The sequence below is a fragment of the Beta vulgaris genome, chromosome 9 (genome assembly GCF_026745355.1).
Source record: "Beta vulgaris subsp. vulgaris cultivar EL10 chromosome 9, EL10.2, whole genome shotgun sequence".
Classification (NCBI taxonomy): Eukaryota; Viridiplantae; Streptophyta; class Magnoliopsida; order Caryophyllales; family Amaranthaceae; genus Beta; species Beta vulgaris.
In genome coordinates, this window is record NC_079210.1 from 19,863,330 (window position 1) to 19,883,823 (window position 20,494).

The window sequence follows — 20,494 nt, forward strand, 5'->3', positions numbered from 1 at the left end:
TTTCTAACTCTTTGAAGGTAGACTATTGCTTGATATTTAAGATAAGACATAGGGAAAGAGTAAGATAAAAGGCTCCTCAAACAAGACACTCAACACGGGTCACAAGCCAACTTCAATGTGAAAAACTAAGAATGAAGGGAATATGTACAAAACTATTCAATCCAAACATTCTCACAATTGTTACACAATAATCATTCTTAACACATTGCTCCCCCAAATTGCCATGACTATTCATGATAATACCCTCACTTATGGACCAATCTAGTTAAATTTTTCCAATGATGGAGATTTTCTTGGCTATAAAGCTTCTCTCCAGTCCTTGTGGCAATGGAACGAATTAGGTACCAGTTAGGGTCGAGTATCAAAATCAACTTTTGGTTAAAGCAACTGAGCCTATCCTACATCCATGAAAAGTTTCATCACATCCTCTTGTGTTAATGAGATCCTTTTATTTAGTAATTTTACTACAATGGAGAAAATTTAAAATATTGTTAAGCTCCATTTCCTTGTTCCTTCCAACCTCCAAGAAGATAAGTTGGTTTGGGGTCTTACCCCATATAGAGAATATCATATTGAGACAGGTGTCCTTGTGCAAGGAATTTTTGATAGAAATTGCCCCAAAGTATAATAAAAAAAATTTGTCTAAAAAGCGTGTAATGATTGACTTCCAACTTCGCCTTGAGAATGCAAATTTCTTTACTCCCCAACAATGTGTGCTTTGCAATCTTGGAGTTTGTTTCACAATTATTCCTCCAGTGTCTTTTCACCCTAGATGTTTTTGCTTGTTAAGAAGCTGTTTTTTCTTATCCCCGACTTGCTGATGTTAATTTTGTCAGTTCTTTCTCCCATAATATAGGTATTTTTTTGTTGAATATTAGGGTTATAAAACTTGCTACGAAGGAAAGTGCTAGTGGTTTGTTTTATTTAAAACAAAATTATCCTTAATGAGGAATCTTTGAAATTTGAATACCCATCAAGGTTAGTCGACTCATCTTTAATCACTATAAGGATTGGATCTCTATTGTTGCTAAATTTGGTATTGTTATTCGCAACCATATAAAAAATATTTCTCTAGTTAGAGCCAAGTCTATGGGAGGTGATAGTGATGTTCTACAACTTAAGCTTGGAGTCATCAGGAAGGTATTAATGCGATTTACAATGTTCGGAAAATCCTCTGGATTACTAACAACATACAATCTAATGTAGTATATATCTTTTTGCTTTCGTGAGGTTCGTTTTTCTCTATGCTTTAAGGAGGTCAAGCTATAGACTTCATGGCTCACAAAGGGCATGATTACCCGCTTTTTTACTTTTCCTCTTTTTGTATTCCCTTTTCTCTTATCATCCGTAGGGTTATTTTAGACTAGCAATTGTTTAAAGCCAATCCTATTTTGTCCTTTCCAATTTTTAAAAATGAAGTTGCATAGAACACTAAAAATAGATTAAAAAAAATCCAATCACTTAATGCAAAGACATACCATCTTCGTATTTTTAATTGCATCATTTGGTTTTGTGGCACTATTCATCAACCAACTTTGCTAAATTATCGCGTATTATATATCAAAAAACATAGCCAAGTGGGGTCTTTTTAGATTCGTTTTAATGAGAGAATTTCGAATATCATGTTTTTATAATTTTTACTTACACCAAATTAGAAATATTAACATTTAAAAAATCGTCTCCATAAATGTGAAAAAACAAATGTTGCAACTAAAAAAACATAGAGGTAGTAATCGATATAATCTTCATATAAGGTCCAGGGAATGCCGACAATTAATAGACATTTATAATGCAATTATATTTTAATCGTGACATAACATCGGAAGATCCTAAAATTGAAAATTCAAATTCTAAGTTCAACTCGAAACTACTTGGATCAAGTTGGGTTACACTATAGATCCAACTAACGAAATCAATAACGTCGATTAACTACTTGCTATATAACACTTCACCTTTCACATCAATACATTGCTTCCACAAGGTTTTCACCCCAATAGCAAATTAATGGTTGACCGGCGTATTTCAATTTCTACAAATAAAAACAAAAGATTATATCCTCAAAAAGTACATTTTGCTTGTTGAAACCACCACCGAAACCAAGACATCAGTTTGTTACCGATGCTTACAAAATTCCATTTATGACAATTCATTTTCATGACCTCAAACCAGCTATCGAATTCAAATGAGCAGAAACATACACAATTGGCCCTTGCAGGAAATCGTTCATATTAATTTTTAAGTGAGCACTTGGAGGTCGTCAATAGCAGGTAGAGGACTAATAGACTCCCCTTGTTCTTTTTGCTTATTATTGCAAATAAATGCCGGCGTTCGGAGAAAGGTTCAACCTTTCTGGTTTACTTGGCACTAGAGGAATGTTATGCAAGGAAAAAAAAAAAAAAGAGAGAGAGATTGCAGCAAGCACGCACTTGATGAGCTGTTCCAGACCCTGATCGGAGTCTCATTTTATTAGTCACCAGTGAATTCCTTCTAGAAAAGAAGAATTGTTCATTAGTCAACATAACATTGGATCACGAAATCTAGCCATAATCCAGCTAAAAGCTAATTCATCAGCTTACACCAATACACACAGTAAAAAAAATCAAAGTCATACAAGGTACCACTAATGTACACACTGTGCCGATCTTTTCAACATTGGACTACAAACATTAATTCAGCAATCTTAATATTACACTATGGCCAATAACAGATCTTTATATCCGTTGTTAGATTTCAGATGATAACTGAAACCAAACAAATTAAAGAAAAATCTTGCCCTCCACAAATAATTCTTGACCTGCAATTCAGAATTGCAAGACAGAAATGAGCAATATAATCTATATCAATATCAGCATACCACAAAAGACAACAATCCAACAGCAAAGAGAAGAGTAGCATACAAAGCATTTGCACATACTAGTCTTCAAAATATTACACACATCCAAAGAAATGTTCCATAGATGTAGAACTGAACACATTAGATGCCAGTCGTTCAGGTCTGCTTGGAAAAATATGAAGCTGATATTTGATAAACCTCTGCAACCAGTAAGATAACACCATTAATCATGAAAAATGTAAAACATAGGCAAAGCAAAACATGCAAGAGAAGGAATTACCGCCAACTGAGAGATTATTTCAGGATTTGAGTCAATATGCCAGTCCGGCTCCAGTTGCCGTACAAATGATGTACGCCCATGCTCTGAACTACAAAACAGAACCTGCAATAGTACAATGATTTAGGAACCAGAGAAGATGGGTAGGCTTCAACTCGTATAAGCACCCCCTAAGTGCAAAATATTGATGTAAACCATTTATTGCTACTCCATTGCTGCATTAACATCCAGAAGCACTTTCACTCATTAGCATTTCTAGCAATTGAACAATATTTCCCCTTTTTAACCACACCTCAAGAGCTACCACTTCACAAATTAAAGATAGCATAGAATGAGAACAATTTTCAGTAAGGCTTATTCCTTATAGAGCTTCACCGATTATTTTATTACGAAACCAGAGGAGCTATTGGAGAGGGGTCATTTATTTGACTGTTAGGCGAGTTGTTTAGAAACATGGGTGTGCATGTGTAAATTAGTAGAGCAACTGGAGCCACGTGAAGGCATGACAAAATGAGGAAAAGGGTTCCTAAAATAAGATTAATAAGAACGGCATTACCTCAAAATAAGGGTTCCTATTTGTTTCTCTCTTCTTCATAATGGCTACACCTAGATAGATGATAATGTGAATATTCTAATCATCAAATTCAAGATCAATAACCCTTGTTATTTGTGAATTTTCTCTACAAAAGTTATGTTCCATATAACTTCTCTAATCGATTTGACATCATTACTTATTTCATACCATCAACCGTTCAAAATTAAGACGCAGTCGATTTTTTATTCACAAATTAAATTGTAGAATAGAGAGCCTGCATTCTGCATCAATCAACACAACTATCTGCAATCAACTTTTACACACAGGCTACTTCAATGTGGCTCCTTCTCAAATATTACTCGTCATACTCTTGGATTGATCTCATATGCTTCAAAGTTTTCAATCAATATTTCATTGTTACCCGTGTAGACTGAGTTCCTTTTTCAACTATTTGCAAGCACCGCCAGTTATCTTCTCAGCTTTCATTGTCTACATACCTTGAGTGCCAGTACATCCAAATATTACCGTAACGCCACCTTCAAGATGTCATCTACTGAACAAAACTTGCAGTATCAATCCTCCTCAAAGATAAGAATATCAACTATATCACCATAGTCCCAGCCTTTACCACATTTGAGGCTCACGCACTTATAAATTGCATTTTTTATTTGCTCATGAACAAAACTAAAACATGACACATGTAACCTATTGCAATAGCTTGTCAATCTAGGTCACACTTGGCTTACAACTTTGTCCATCCATCAACTTTAGCTTCCAATAGGAAGTATCCTTTCTTGAGCATCAACTTACTTTTGGGGTTGCTCTCACTAAAGGTGGTGCGTGCAATAAAACACTAATTCTTGGCTTCTAGCTATAAACTATGCGCTAGAGCTTAGCTGTCATGGGTTACCTTTACAAGGTCTATCGTCTGATGCACTCTCATCTCTAGACCTGCTCAAAGCCTGTGACTTTGGAAATACCCAACAAGAAAAAGCAGATTTCAAAACTTCTTGTGTTCAAAGTTCAAACAGATCTTACTGACAATAAAGCACATTGCATCAATCAAATATCCTGTCATTTAAGTATTTATGAAAAGCTTAGACATCGTCATGAAGGCATTACTCATCAGTATCCTCACAAAGAGGTTTGCTTGTTTCTATTAACCTAATACTTAAAAAGCGTCCAACGCTTACATATTTTTAGAAGCTGCAAGAGTGTCACTAGCTTCATACGAGGCAGCCAAAATCATATTACAAGAAAGTACACAATATCAAAAAAATTGAGATATAGATCAAGACAAAGATGGGCAAAGTGCCACAAGGGAATGCGCACAAAGGACAAGGACAGGGGATATATCTTAGTACTTTTGGTGGTCTGCAAAAGATGTATATATTTTGGTGAAGCAGCTTCCATCCGTGCTAGAACCATGATAAACCCTAATGAAACTTACCTCCAGTGACATATAACTAACAGTTCAATATGAGTTGGGAACTTAGCAAGCAGCAATTAATGCTCCACAACCCATAAGTATCATCATTTCGCATTCTCCACTCGTAAACCATTTATGCAAATCAAAATATTGAGCAATATCCACCTTAGAGGAAGTATTAGTCCATAACAGCCAATAACCAACATGAACATGAACATGAACAGTAAAACCGCTAACGTAAATAACACTCCCTCTGTTCTTTTTCAATTGCAACATATAGCTTTTTCTAGAGTCTCCTATCAATTGCAACATTTCTCTATTTTGTATCAGAAGACGCATTAAAAGGCATTTCTCTATTTTGTATCAAAAGACGCCTAAAAAGGTATTTCTCTCTCTCTTCTCTAGCATGATCACCTTAGTTTTAAAGGCGGGAAGGTAGTAAGGTGCAAAGTGCAAGGCGAAGGGAGGTGCAAGGCACGTGCATCAAGTAGGCGAGGCACACTTTGGTGCCAAAAACCTTAAAAGTAAAAAATAAAGTATATGTTATACTCTGAACAGCGTATACAACAAAGCCCCAATCCCAAAACGATTTAGGGTTGCTAACATGAATCGCCATAGAGAACGTTTTATATATAAGAAGTAAAGAGAAAAACAAATGTGAAAAGAGAAATAAAAGATCTGTTTGGAATTTGGATTAGAGCATTTCAAATGATGATTTTGGCTAAATTCGGCTGTTTGGGAATAGAAAGCATTTGGAATTGGATTTAGTCTAATTCCATACTGATGGCGATGCAGCATCACCATTGCTCACTAACGAGGCTCATTCCCTCATAGCCAAGGTAGGTGAAGCCATTGTGGAGTTCAAGTCCATGTCCATGAACAAGTAAAGTGAGCTCGAGGTTATGGTCAACTTAGTTCATACTTGAACTGTTCTAGTTCATTTATTTCCCTTTGTTAAGTTGTTGTTTCCTTTGTTTCCTTTGTTTAAAGCGTGTCTTAGCTTGCTTTGAGTTGTTATCCCCTAAAGTTGTACTATTACGAGTCATTGTGTTGTAATGATTCTAAACTAAGTACAAGAGTCCTAGTACTAGTAGAAGTGCATGGTGCGCATGAATCCTAGTGCTAGTAGGAGTAGTAGTTTTGAATGTTGGATTAGTTGGAGTAGCTGCTACTTAGTTGCTACTTTGTAGGGCATTTGTGCATGTGTTGGAATGCCATTGCATTGCTGGAGCTGTTGAAGCAAGTTGTCCGTGAGACTTGCTTGAAAATAGGAACCACTTCCTATTGAAGAGACGTGCAAGTTGAACGTGCTTAGCAAGGTTTGAAGCGTGGAGTTAGTTCCACGAAACAAGGGCTGCTTACCTTGTTCTCCTCCTACTTGTCCATACACGTCCAAGCTCATTGAAGACATGTTCATCCATGTTCGAAGTTTAGTGGACTTAGCGCATTTTATTTCTTTGATTTTAATTTATGTAAATTAGAAAATTAGGACATGAACTTGTATTTAAGCACGTTAATCATCAATGAAAATCAATCGAAGTTTATGCCTAAAAAAAATCGAGTTTTATCTCAACCTTGAATCACTCTTGTTTCTTGGATTTGGAAACTTAAGATTAATTTGCCTTTGCTTAATTGGTCCTAGCTATTATCTTAGGAACTTTAATTAGCTAAGGTGGTGCATTCGTATCCTTAGAGAGTTAAAGCACGCTATTATCTTTTGTAAACTTTGGTCGAAGTTCATTGCTTCTTCTATTGTTTGCCATTGTTCGAAGTTAATCTTGTAAGCTTCGAGCGATACTCCAAGCCTACAACACATACACATGCTAAAAACAAACCGAAATGAGGATTTTGACATTACTACTATAAACATGTCATTTCAAATTCAAGCTACCACATTTTTACTACTTCCTTAATTTCTCCATCTCCAACTATCACGATTTCCACAAAACCTTCAACTTCTCTCTCCTCAAGTCATCTATCCTCTTCATAACGAACTACAAAAAAAGGTGACAAAGAAGAGCAACTCCTGCCATGAACTTGAGCTTGGAAGAGAAGGACCCACCGTTAGTGTGAGCTTGGAAGAGTAGCAACATAGTAACGAAAGATTCACTGGACATTTTTTTTTGTTTGAAGAGAGAAATATGTGACAATCAGGAGAGGGAATAGAAACGGCAGATGAGAGGTATAATGCTGAAGATAGAAAAAGAAGAAGGTGATTGGTAGTTATTTCACTTATTTGTTTTTTTGGGTGATAATTAAGTCGTCATTTACTTCTTCATTACCTCGGCGAAATAAGTCAGAAGATCGAAAACTCCATTTTTCATATTTTTTTTTTGTGTTAGTTTTGGATTTAATTTTTCCCTTCTTTTTTTTTTCCTACCGACAAGATATAGATATTGGAGTGATGCATTTAGAATTCTTGTTTTTCCCAAACAGATGATTTGGAATTGAGTGAGTATTTAAATGTCTCATTTGAAATTAATTCATCTTATCCATACACCACATAGAAGGAAATAAATAAAATACTTTGAGGGAAAAGGTATGTGAAAAATAATGAAAACAAAACGTAAAAGAAATTAGAAAGGTAAAAATCAAGCATGTCATCGTCATCATTTTACTCCCTCCACTTCGCCCTATCCAATGCTTTTTTCCTCAATCCCAAGTAAACAAATATCAATCTCAATCACCCGCTTTCAATAATTCTTAGGTCTACGCCTACCCCTTACCCTACCACCACTTTGCCAATCTTCGAGCCTTCTAACTAGAGCCTCACTTGCTCTCCGTCTCACATGTCCAAAGCTCTCATCTTGTTCTCAATAGAAAGAACTCCTACTTTCTTCCCGATCATCTCATTCCTTAATCGAGCCTTTCTTGTATGTCCATACATCCAACATAACATAAGCATCTCCGCCACATTCATCTAATGAATATGATTTTGTTTAGCGGTACCATGTACCATATACAACGCAACTCTAAATCGTGCGGTAGAATTTCCCATATAATCTACAAGCACGCCCAATCACATAGAGACCCTATGGCACTCTTCCACTTTAAACAACCTGCTTTAATTCTATGAGCGATGTCTTCGTCCAATTCCCATATCATTTTAAATGATGGCTCCTAGATAGCAAAAAAAAGTCAAAACCTTGGACACTCTCCTCATCAAGGCGATTACCCCAGTCTCCCTGTTTCCAACATTACTATACTTACAAAGTATTCTATTTTACTTGTGCTGAACCTAAACCCTCTAGATTCCAAAGTTTGTCTCCAAAGTTCCAACTTATCTTCAACGCCTTCTTTCGACTCATCAATCAGTACAATATCATCGGCAAACATCATGCACCATGATGTACTCCAACCATAATAATGAAACAACATAATAATTAAAAAATATACAAGCCGCTATGATTAAATATATGAGCTACTATCTACTGATTACAATTACTTAAAATAAATTTCCTAACTGGGATATCTAGTCTACTAATGAAATACAGCTACTTGTTGCAAGCTAGTATCCAAAAAAAACTGCAAGTTGTTATTCAAAGAAAAACAATCTGAGTAGAGGCTAAGAGCAACAGAAGCAAAACAGAAGAAGACATAAGGAAGAGAAGGTTAAAAAAATTTCAAAAAAGAACAAAGAACACGTGACTAAACTCACTCTTAGAGAGTGGGGTATAGGTCGAAGAAAGAGAAGGCGAAGAGAGGATCAAAGAGAGAGGACGAAAGAAGAAGAGCATATCGAAGAAAGCGGAGAGAACGAGTGAACAACTGACCTAGAAAGCTTAACTCATCACAAAACGCCAGCACATCTGGTCCAGAAAACCACTAGATATTGATTGCTAGCCAACTCTATATACCCAATTATCAAAAATTTCCCGAATGCTTCGTAAATCGCGTACTATGGTTTTTCTAAAATTAGGGCTTCCAATTTAGGGGTAATTTGAAGTAATTTCGCGCAATTAATTGAGGGCCTTTGCTCGAATCTACATCTTAAAGACTGGGTAAGAATTAATTTGGTTTTTTTTTCATGTTTTAAACTCAAATCTCCTCTTTCTCACGCTTCTTTAACCAAAGGTGACCCAGATTGTGGGCCTTATGCCTTAGAAAAAGCGGTATGAGGCACGGCCTTGGTGAACTTATTGTATTGCGTTGTTGAATGCGTTTAGAAAATCATCCCTTTTTTCCAATTTCCTTTAAAAGTGTGCCAAGCCCCTATGTTGCAATAGATCGAGAAGGGAGGAAGTAATTCATTAAGTTAAAGCCACTAAATGAGTGACCAACTTTACTGTTCCTTATAGAAAGCTTGTGTGAAAACTATACCGCTAACCAACAAGGATGCCCACTACTTGTTATGGATTTTCATCCCTCATCCTTCACAGCTTGCATGAAGACTTGCACATAATGTAATAATAAAATCCTTTGATGAGATACAACTATTTGAACTTTTTAAAATTAGAATCTCTACCTTGTCTTTGACTAAACCTCCGAATGTGAAAATTCCTGCTTCCTCCAAAGCCGAAAGAACTTTTTTCTGTACAATCAAAATAATTGATGAGCAACTAAGGTTCAGAACATCAACATCTTGAATAACAGAAGCAGTGATTATGAAACATGTCATCCCCTATAAGCTAAAAAAAAGCATCCACATCCGTCAACAAGCATCACAAATAATAATAGGAGCAATTTTCTACATCAGGTATATAGACATCCAAACTAAAATCCAGGCTCGTGTTTGCGAGGAGTTGAAGAAAGAGAAATAAGATCTTTTTACAGGGTAGTGAAAGCATATGTGCACAAAATGATATGAAAAAGGACAATAAGCAGTTATACAACATTGGGAATTAATATAGCAAATATAAATGGAAGACTGTAGAGATTTAATGATGTTCACTATGAAATAGGGACTCAAATTGAAACTGAAAAAATAGCAGGGAGAGCTGCCAATGGAATGATGGAATTCAATCAGCTTATACCTAAAATCACACACACACACGCAAACATACAGACAGGAGAGAAAGAAATGTAAAGAAAGCGAATGAAATTGATATGACATGAGGTAGCTCATCAACATACATCCCACAATGTAGTTTGTAGATTTTTTTTTTGGTGTGTTTTTTTCATCCGGAGGGGGAGGGGAGGGAGGGGGGGGGGGGGGGGTAGTGCAGAAACCTACACACTAATTCCAGGGCACATAAAGATATTACGATATTTTACAGTGAAATTTCTTAATATTCTCATAAGTAAAAGGACAAGAATCATATGAATTTAGCTTTAAGGATAAGAAACTCTAGAGATTAGAAATATGTTGTTCCATATTAGAAGAGGCAGCAGTATGCAATTAAAAAAAAAAAAGATGAGGCTAAAACAAGTCTAGAGTTGATAGATCCTGTTAGGAAAAGATATTTAATGAATTTAGCTTTAAAAAAAAAAAATTCCTAACACATACAGAAGCACACAGCATGATAGAAGAATAGAAAGTCCAGGGAAAACAAAACTTAAGCGTCATGACACATTGGTATGCTACAGAAAGTTTAATATATACTTCGCTTTCATCATCAAGAACTCTCTCCATGAGATATAGGTCACAAAATTTTGTAATCTCCAACAACACTTCCAATACGGAGGATCTAACTGTTGCTTTCTTCTGCATTAAACAAGGTGAAAGTTAGAACGCACTAAAGTAACATTCCTTTGTTCATACAAAGACCTAGAGATTTTGAAAAAATTAATAATGATACCTGAAGCTCTTCCGGACTAGTTTCTTCAAGTACAACACCAAGCAAGCAGCAGGTTACCTATTCACAGATTAAGGCCATGGCGGTGATTATTCAATTAATAAAAGGTTTTGCTTAACTTAGCATGCATATGAGAACAAACAGTGCATCAACGGGGTCCCACTCATTTTGAAACTTCTGTAATCTAAACTCAATAAGTTGTTTGCTATCGAGAACAAAGTCATAACTATAATATTAACCAAGAAACTAGCAAACTACTATTTCAGCATAACCAAGTAAGGAGGTAAAATATTATCAACTTCTAAAGTCTCCAGCTAATGATGACAGCTTTACTACATTACATATATAAATTTAAAACCCCAATAAAAAAAATCAGGCAATCTTACACTGGGAAACAATTGTAGTTGTTTTTCACAATCACAATGAATGCAACATCTCAAAGTGCAATCTCACCGGTGTTGACTATGTTTCATAACTACCTAACAAACTTAAAAATATATTTCATTATCACGATTCAAGAGTTCTGGAATGTTCTATTATTAAACATGAAAGACATATTGTTAAAATATTATCTTGGTATTTTGTGAGGCAATAAGAGTTTTCACAGTTATAATACTTACACAAGAGTTTAAATTTTCTTAAATATGTTAGTAATACAAATACAGATACCCCGTTTTTATTTTTGAATGACAAACAGCAGTTTAAAAGATATCAAACAGGTAAAAGCAATGATATAAACATTCACAGAAGTTATCATGTTGTGATGATACCCAAGTAACTCAACAGATACAGAAAACACTAAATGAGTAAAACTAGCTTGGCATTATAATTTAAAAAAATAAAGACCTTGCCATGCATAAATCTCCACAATGTTGTCCCCATACGAGGGGCAAGGAAAAGAGAGAGCAAGGCTTAGGTAGAGAGGAGAGGGAGAGATCAAGCCTTAAGTCTAATATATGGCCTAAGGCCATTCACTAATCTCTCTCCACTGCTCCATAAGTCTGTACGGGTAGTCGGGTACGATTGTGTTTTTCTATATGATTTTTTAGAAGAAACAAAAATAAATTCTGAAGTTTTAGTTCATCAAATATTCATACATTGATTATTTCCATTAATTTCACAACCAAATGCCGATCAAAACAAACTTAATTTGACCTTTGATTAGGGAAAGGAAAAATTAAGCGAAACAAGATTCATTATTAAGAATAACATAATCGCCAAAGCGGCTGAAGTGTAAACCGACGAATAACAGTACGCCAAGAATTTCTCAGTCCAACAAAGTCATTTAGATCAAGAATTTCTCAGTCCAACAAAGTCATTCGATAAGCATTATTCTTCGCTCGAATCCACAAGATATGTACTCAGTAGAAATAAAGAATAAAATTCACATTTAAATTGCACAAAAAAGAGTACATAGCTCTATCTGGCCTGAAATATATGAGGAGAGAACATCTACCTTTCTCCCTTCACACAATTTCTGCCTCACAACTTGTGCCAATGTTGGCTGAAATGCAAGAGCAAGACTTTTAGTAAACTTTCAATTTCATGGATGAGCAACGAGAATCTGTCTGGACATACCTTCACAGGCTGAAAGAAATCATCGACCACATGTTGTGCCCTCGAATCATCTGATGATGCAGAAGCCCCAGAAGATTCTACTGTTGCTGTCTGCATATTAACACCAGAGCTACTAGCTCTTGAAGGTTGCCTCTTCGGTTGCCTTCTTTGTGGGGAACTCGGAAATATTTTCCAGGTAAAAACTACAGCAATAGCAAGTCCAGCAAGAGCACCAACAGAAAATGCATCCTAGGTTTGTCCAAACAAACAAAAATATCGTAACTCCAGAGTAAATGAATAAATGGATAAATGACGATTCGAGGTTCTAGTCCATTTTTAGTAGCAAATGCTTATATTTTCTCAGGCACAACAATAAGGGAATTCCAAGATTCTTTTATAAATTAGTTAGAATCAAAGGCATTTGTGTCCATTCTTTCTCTTCATCTTTTTTGTTTTGTGAGGGGGCGAAGGGAGTAGGAGGCAGGGAGGAAGAGAGAGGGTGACAAAGAAGTATTTGTGTAATCTCTTTCTTCCCACTCCCATTGTTGGGATTTATATTTTTGTTTGTTTCCTACTTCCAATGTTACTCTATTTGGCAGATTTTATTTTCCATGTCTACCCCTACTTTCAGTAAGGATTGGCTCAACTAAATTATGACATCCCCCATTCATCACTACCATTCTACTACCCACCACATTATATAGATGGAATTTCCACCACAATATTTATGTCCCTATGCATAAAAATCTCCTTCTTTCCCCTATTTTCTTTAATTTGTGTGCCACATTCCAAATGGAAAGGACAACAAATAAGGAGAGGATAATATTCAAATGCTAACACCATACATCAAACTGCTATACCTTGATTTAGTCACATGATATGCAACGTGCTTGCAGCACTATACCATTAGTCTTGTAATGTTCAAAAACATAATACAGCATCAAGTCGTCAACAGACCCTCCATGATGTTTATTTTATATGATGAATATACACATGTGCGCACACACACACAAATATACACATGCACGTGCGTCCGCCCGCGCCCACTAACACATACATACATATCCAAAAGCATAGTCAATGCCTTCACAGCATTATCTTTCCTTTGCATGTGATATATCTCTCCATATCACATCAGCTCCTTAGGAAACTGTGCCTCCCTCATGTTGCAATCGAAAGAGGAAAGGGGAAGTACATCACTTATTAAGATATGCACAACATAAGCACCATAAGATTCAAAAGGTCATTGCAAATTTGCAATGAACTAATGTAAGGGGAGGGGCACTTTAGGTAGTTGCTTCATAGGTAAGTTATTAAAAGCTTGGAGAATATGTTGGGGAGCTAAGTAGAGTATAAATGCTTCAAATAGAGAATGGAAACAGTAAAATGCATGCTGATTATTGTAAGAGTTTCCTTTTGCATTTAGGAGAGACCAAGCCTCTCAAAAGCTTGCGTCTGTCCAACTTTATCATTAGTTTCCAGATTTATCAATCCAAATTAATTTAGTTCTTCCTAATCATTGGTTCTACTCTGTCCAGGCTATGTCAATTCACTGCAAAAGATGTCAGAGCTCAACGATTTACAGTGACCTGAGGAGCACCAGAAGACAGGCAGCAACTAGCAATGAGTTCGCTGGAACTTCGACATGTGAGGAAAAGATGGAAGATATCTCAAGAGCTTATTTCATAGGGCACTTTCTCACATCCAATTAGATACTTCCTCCGTTGCATAATAAGTGAAACACTTGCTATTTTAGAACGTTCCAAAATAAGTGAACTATACTTTAAATGGAAAAAAGAAAGTGACAAAATAACAAGAGTATCCATCACAAACTTGTATGGTTTGCTTTTCTCTCTCCTCCTTTTGATAATGTAATGGGTATTTATGACTTTTTGGCTTTTGAAGGTGATGTTTATTAAATATATTGCCCAATTTTTATGTTTCACTTATTATGGAACGAAGGAAGTATATATCTCATTTGAAAGGAGCTCAATGAAGACACCACCAAAGGTTGATGGAGCACCCAATATCTACCTACAGCTACAGAAGCAACTGAAGATGTCTCGCCACCATTCTCTACCATGACTGGCCGTTAATGCCCCACACATGCAAATTAGGTTCTGTTCGAAATCAGGATTCAATTCAAAGTGATTTAATGAGGGGTCTCGCTCAACTTGAGTTCCATAACCTAGCTCATATTTAATTTCAAGAAACCTTTTTATTTTTGGTATTTTTTAACTCAGATCCTCTCTCCCTCAGGCATCTTCACTAAAAGCGACCTCGGCATTGCGCCTCGCGTTTCTTCTAAGAACACCGGAAGCGAGCACTTCTTGTCAGTTGTCGCCTATCATAGGTCGCTGCAGCCAACCTCTTAAAAGAGTTTTGCTTAGCACCTCCATCAGCCCCTCCCCTAAGCGCGCCCTGGGAACGCTTTTGAAAACCTAAGGTCTTGTGGTGCATTAAACAGTTGATCAATGATCAAACTGACATCAAAGAGTGGCGCTTTAAGAAAAATCCAAAACCTTCTAAGCAACAGAGGATGTGGGTAGCTAAACTGAATGGTACAATGTCTTGACAAGGCAAGAAGAACGTAATAAAGGAAATCTTGGAATTTCTCACAATAAGGACATTGTGGATGAGGTAAAAGAACGATGGGCATCTCTTCTCATACCAGCTAAATGTAGTTCTTGAGAAGTACGAGAGAAGTAGAAATCAGTCTATTACTCTATTGTTGGCTTTCAAAAGGCTGATCCAAGAAGTATTATTATAGCAGTTTGGTAACATAGCTGACATCTGGACTCAGAGGCATGCAGCTAGTATCATGTGCAATTGAAATACGAGCAGATATGAAGGCCAACCTGTCACGCTTGGTTATTTAATGCAAGAAACTACGCCCTAAAAGAACGTGACCAGTTATGGAGTTAATTAGAATGGAAATGTTATAAATAGAAAAGATTAAAGAGAAGGAAAGTCAAGTTGATTATTACGAGAGTTATCAATTTGTATTTGGGATGAGCCTCCCAAAAACATGCGTTGATCCAAATTTATCATCCGTTTAATTTATCAGTCATATTCAGCTTTTTAATTCTTAATCCTTAGTTCTAATAAGCCATGTCAATTTATAGTGTCTTATCATTTTTCTCTTCTTGGCCATTCCAAATTCTACACGGCACAACAATAATTGGTGAGCACAATACTTTTACTACACTACAAGCAACTTTCTCCAACGTAACAATAAGTAAAAACAAGAAGCAACATTGACTCCGGAGTGCATACAAATATTTAGTGAGATAGCAAACCCAGAGTGTGCCATTTATTTCTGTTGATCTTAAATAAAGCTCCACAAGAACCCAACCTACCACAAGATCATCAACCTAACCTACCTTAGAAATTCCCCCAAATAAGCTCATTCATCAATATAACCTCTTTTAACTCCCTGTCATAAAAAGGCCAACCCCTCATAGTTGTCAATAGCAAAGCAAGCACAAGAGCATCTTAGATTACTTAGGATAGATTTAAGCTACTTCTTGTCCTCATATTACCATGTTGCATCGTTAAGCACCGGCACTTTTCCCTCTTATTCTCCAAGGATCTCTTTGGCTACTCTAGTGCATTAGTTATGCAACTTCACCCAAGATGTGTCGGAAGGTCCAATTGGCTCCTTTAGCCACTCTATTGGTGAACACCTTAACATTACCTTCTTTTACACTCCCAAATTACTGCTCATTTAGGCTTTTGTTTCTATTAGAATTTGCCTTAATACAAACATCTAGTTTTAGAACTCTTAGTGTATTTACTCTCTGTTGGGTATTGGGATATGGAGACCGGTAATCGGAAGATGAAGGAGTGTGTGTGTGTGTGTGTGTGTGTGTGTGTTGTGCGAGTGATAGCAAGGAACGATGCACTAGTAGCCCGCAGGCTTGATGCTCGTCAAAATCCATGCCGGCAGGTTAAGGCGAGACAAGAGCTCAAAATATTCTGCCTGCCCGCAGGTTTACGGCCTGCGCTGGCAAGATTTCGCGCCCCGCGTCCACGTGCAACAGCTAGGCCAAATTTCGTGGGCTTGGCTTGGTGTTATGGTTTTTGTACGCTGTTTTGTGATGCTTAGGAATTCTACTACTCCAATTAGGTTTCCTATTTCTCTCATCAGCATATAAATAGGTTTAGAGTTTATTCATCATCATTACTCTAAGATTAGAAGAGAGAGCTTTAGGAGAAATCCTTGATAGCTTGTATTCATCTTTGATTCCTAGTGCATATTCGTGGTTTTTCTCTCGGTTCTCGAATTTTCACGTTAAAATTCCTTTGTGTCATTTATTACTTTCTTCAATTTCGTTGTTCCATTATTGTTTGAGATTGATTCTAGATTGATAGGCATACGTTAGAATTTACACTCTCTCTTCGGATGACCTTACTATAAAGGCAACTAAGCTAACTCTATCGCCTTAAAGGAAGTCTAGTATTGTTGCTCTCGCTCCACTCCTAATACTCACCAACGCGAAGATTCCATTTTTAAGCCATGTGTTAGTTACGATCTCATATGACTATGCAAAGTCTAGAATGGAACATCCCTATACTACTCTTCCCAATATCCAAACCCTCATTAACACTTCCAAAAATCATTGCACTTTACCCCCATATGTCCATATAATTCTCCTTGAACTACCTTATTAGAACTAACATTCTAGAGCTTCTATAAACAAGGGGCACATAAGCACTCATGATGTGCATAATCTCTCTATCACATAAGATATTCATTGTCATAATCTAATTGCTCTTCCTATATGCCTCAACTACATCAATTATTAGCCTATCATCTATAATGATACAAAATTTATTCCTACTCTTATTTCTACCAACTTCAATAACATTCTTGCAAGAGATTCGTTACAAGATCCTATAAGCAAATTAGTCCCAAGGTTCTTACCTCTTTTCTCTTGCCTATGACTTGGGCCTACAAGCGCTTGCACAATTGTCACAACATCCCAATGATGGTGTGCCGAGTCGTAGCCACGACCTAGAAACCTTTGCATACATATTACTAAAATTAGGTATAGGGTAGGCCCCCATCGAAACATCATAATGGCTCATGATGATAATCCGACCAAGTTTTACGATGGTTGTTGCCCATGGCAACACTCAATAGTACTTTACAAGAAGTAAACAAGCATGCTTATGGGTGATATGTATGGTTTTCTATTCATGCCCTCGAATATTTTTTTTTATCATTAGATGATAGGTGCTTTCTAGTCATAGGTCTCATTCTTGAAAATTCAACAAAAATTGCATGTATAATAGGAACACCAATTCGACTAACAAGGAAGTTAAAACAATGTAAGACATATTAAACACACGGAAGAGCAATAGATACAAACATAAAACAACAATGAAGAACCTAAACCTAAAGGAAAAAGGCAAAAAAAAAAAGGAATAACTTTATATAGCATATGAACAACTGAATCAAAGAACAAAAAAATGCTTAAAGATTTAGAAAATAGACACCAAAGAAATTATATCCCCATAACAATGAAAGAGAGTTTCAAAATATACATACTAGTTTCAGGGAGGCGATGGTGAATAAGTTTGACATCTTTACACTAACATAAGCACTGATGCGCTTGAAAAGCTGAAGCAACTCATCCTTGGAATATTCAGCCATAACCGAAATTGCAATTCCAATCTAATAGCTACACAGTCTATCAACTTCCACCTAACTCAAGCAAGCATTTCATGAGCACAAAATTAAAGCTCCGAAAATTGCAAGCAAGTTCAAAGATTGAAAGGCACTTAAAAATCACGCAATTTGATGAGAAAACTATCAAATCCAGGCCCGTCCCTGAGCCAGGGCAGGAGGGGGGGCCGAGGATGACAGGTCATTCATTCCTGATTTCCAGCCACAACACTTGAAAAATTGATCTGACGAAATTAAACAAGAACAAGTGAACACAAATATGCGCATCTACAAATTGTAACATAAATTTTCTTATCATTTAGTCCCATTAAACATACAAACATGAATTAAGAAGTTATACCAGAAATTCATTGGAATTATAAATTTATAACATGTAAATTATCCATCCCTAAAAACATGAAATAACATATATGAGATAAAGAAAGAATAAGTTGATTCATGAAACAAACAATAACAACCGCATAAAACCAATCGCATGAATAGTCATATGAAGTAGACTTTAAAAATCGCAATTCCACACCAAAATCCGCAACAAAACGAGTAGATTCATCTAAGGAACAAAACAAACCTGGAACGAGCTTCTGCAATTCGAGCTTTGGAATCAGCGTATGAGTGACGACTTTGCGTATGACTTATGAGAGGTTCTAGTGGTCCTAAAGGAATTCAATTTGCGTATGAGTTGGGCTCCGGCACCGGCACCGTCACCGTCACCGTCACCGTGAGCGTCTTTTGGAGTGTTACTCGCCTACAGGTTATACCGATGTAAGTTTAAGATTTTTCGTATGCGAAACACCCGAAAATGTAACATAAATTCGCGAGTTTATAAGCTTATTGTACATAGAAAATCTGTTAGGACTATCAATATTATCATTCTTCTCTTCATTTTATATATCCAGTTCAGTTATAATTCGTTGGATTCATATTTTGTTTGGTAGGGTATAAAATATTTTCCGTGAAAATTAGTTTTCGTATTCCTCACATTTTTCATTGTTTGGTATGCTGGAGGGTATCAAACAAGTTTTCTATACAATTGACAAAGAATCAAACCAATTTTTATCTGCACATTTGATTTTCTTATTATACAATTAATTCGACCTATAATAAAAAAAGGAAAAATTGATTCTAATAATCCAACATTTGGGCCGTTCACTCAAAATAATCCAACCTTTTGATTATTATTTAATAATCCAACCTTTTATCCCAATCCGCTCATAGTGCACCGTGACCTGTTGAAACAGGTTGATGACCAGGAGAATGGGTTAATTGCATACGTGTCTTCCTCTAATTCATTGTGAATTAATTAAATATTTTTTTACTACCACCTCCTTCCCCTTCTCCACCTACTACCACCAACCCCCCATCCCCACCCCCTTCCCTCCCTCCCCTTCCCTACCCACTACCACCCCCTCCCTCCCCTTGCCTACCCACTGCCACCAAACCCCCATCCTCACCCCCTTCCTTCCCTCCCTCCCCTTGCCCACCCAGCCACCTCTTCCCTCCCCTTCCCCACCCACTGCCACCAACCCTCTCATCCTCACCCCCTTCCCACTCTCCCCTCAAACCACGAGCTGTCTGTCGGCTTTACTGTTCAGCCCACCTCCGATCACTACGCCGCCCAGTACAACAACAGCATTATCGGCGCACAACCACCACTACGTCTTCGGCCTCCACTATCCTCACCGCATCGACGACCCACCACCCCTCCCATCCCCTGCATTCCAGCGACATCTCATGCCTCTCAACCAACCCCATGTGTCACCCCCTCCTCTGTCATCTCACCGCGTCTGCAACCACTCGTCGGCGCATATACCAACCAGCTTCACCGCCATCACAACCTGTCCAACACAACGCCATCTTCTCGTCTTCTCAACGAGCAAGGCTTGTTCGCAAAGGGGTGGGAGTGGGGCAGGTATCGTGAGCAAGGGTGGGGGTAGGTTGGGGATTGTGAGCAGGGGGTGGGGGTCGGGCGATTCTTCATGACTGGTGAGGCAGTGGAGGGAGGGAGGGAGATTAAAGGGGAAAATGAAAAAAATTACCATTCCAACAGGTTACCGGTCTCACGGTGCATTATGAGCGGATTGGGATAAAAGGTTGGATTATTAAATAATAATCAAAAGGTTGGATTATTTTGAGCGAACGGCCCAAAGGCTGGATTATTAGAATCAATCTTTCCTAAAAAAAAAACTTTTATCTGTTTAATGCCATACTCTACCATAAGGACTTGGCTATTCCAAAGAGCATCATTTTTGACTTTCTACGGCTGGTACATTATATTATATTATATTATATTACATTACATTACATTACATTACATTATATTATATTATATTATATCATATTATATTATATTATATTATATTATATTATATTATATTATATTATATTATATTATATTATATTATATTATATTATATTATATTATATTATATTATATTA

General features: G+C 36.8%; 1 protein-coding gene across 3 annotated transcripts; it reads right to left on the reverse strand.

The window, feature by feature from the left end:
- Positions 1-2,430: 2,430 nt before the first annotated feature.
- LOC104903336 (peroxisome biogenesis protein 22) lies at positions 2,431-18,903 on the reverse strand. Of its 3 annotated transcripts, none has more exons than XM_010691362.4 (10): positions 18,627-18,902; positions 17,921-18,076; positions 12,388-12,615; positions 12,266-12,313; positions 10,813-10,869; positions 10,617-10,718; positions 9,540-9,605; positions 3,114-3,215; positions 2,915-3,033; positions 2,431-2,794 (listed from the first exon to the last, which is right to left on the reverse strand). In XM_010691362.4, exons 2-9 carry the CDS (start codon positions 18,023-18,025, stop codon positions 2,929-2,931), a joined length of 813 nt encoding a protein of 270 aa, XP_010689664.1. In that variant the 5' UTR covers positions 18,026-18,076; positions 18,627-18,902; the 3' UTR covers positions 2,431-2,794; positions 2,915-2,928. The 3 variants fall into 3 exon arrangements, with proteins under 3 accessions (XP_010689664.1, XP_010689665.1, XP_057248064.1); XM_010691363.3 differs by having other exon boundaries at positions 2,898-3,033; XM_057392081.1 differs by lacking the exon at positions 12,266-12,313 and having other exon boundaries at positions 2,898-3,033; positions 18,627-18,903.
- Positions 18,904-20,494: the final 1,591 nt, after the last annotated feature.

Coding starts and splice junctions, on each gene's coding strand:
- LOC104903336 (XM_010691362.4), bottom strand. CDS start 18,025: ATGGCTGAATATTCCAAGGATGAGTTGCTTCAGCTTTTCAAGCGCATC. Junction 10,870..12,265: donor AATTGTGTGAAGGGAGAAAG/GTAGATGTTCTC, acceptor ATCTGTGAATAG/GTAACCTGCTGCTTGCTTGG. Junction 9,606..10,616: donor TTCTTGATGATGAAAGCGAA/GTATATATTAAA, acceptor TTGATTGTACAG/AAAAAAGTTCTTTCGGCTTT.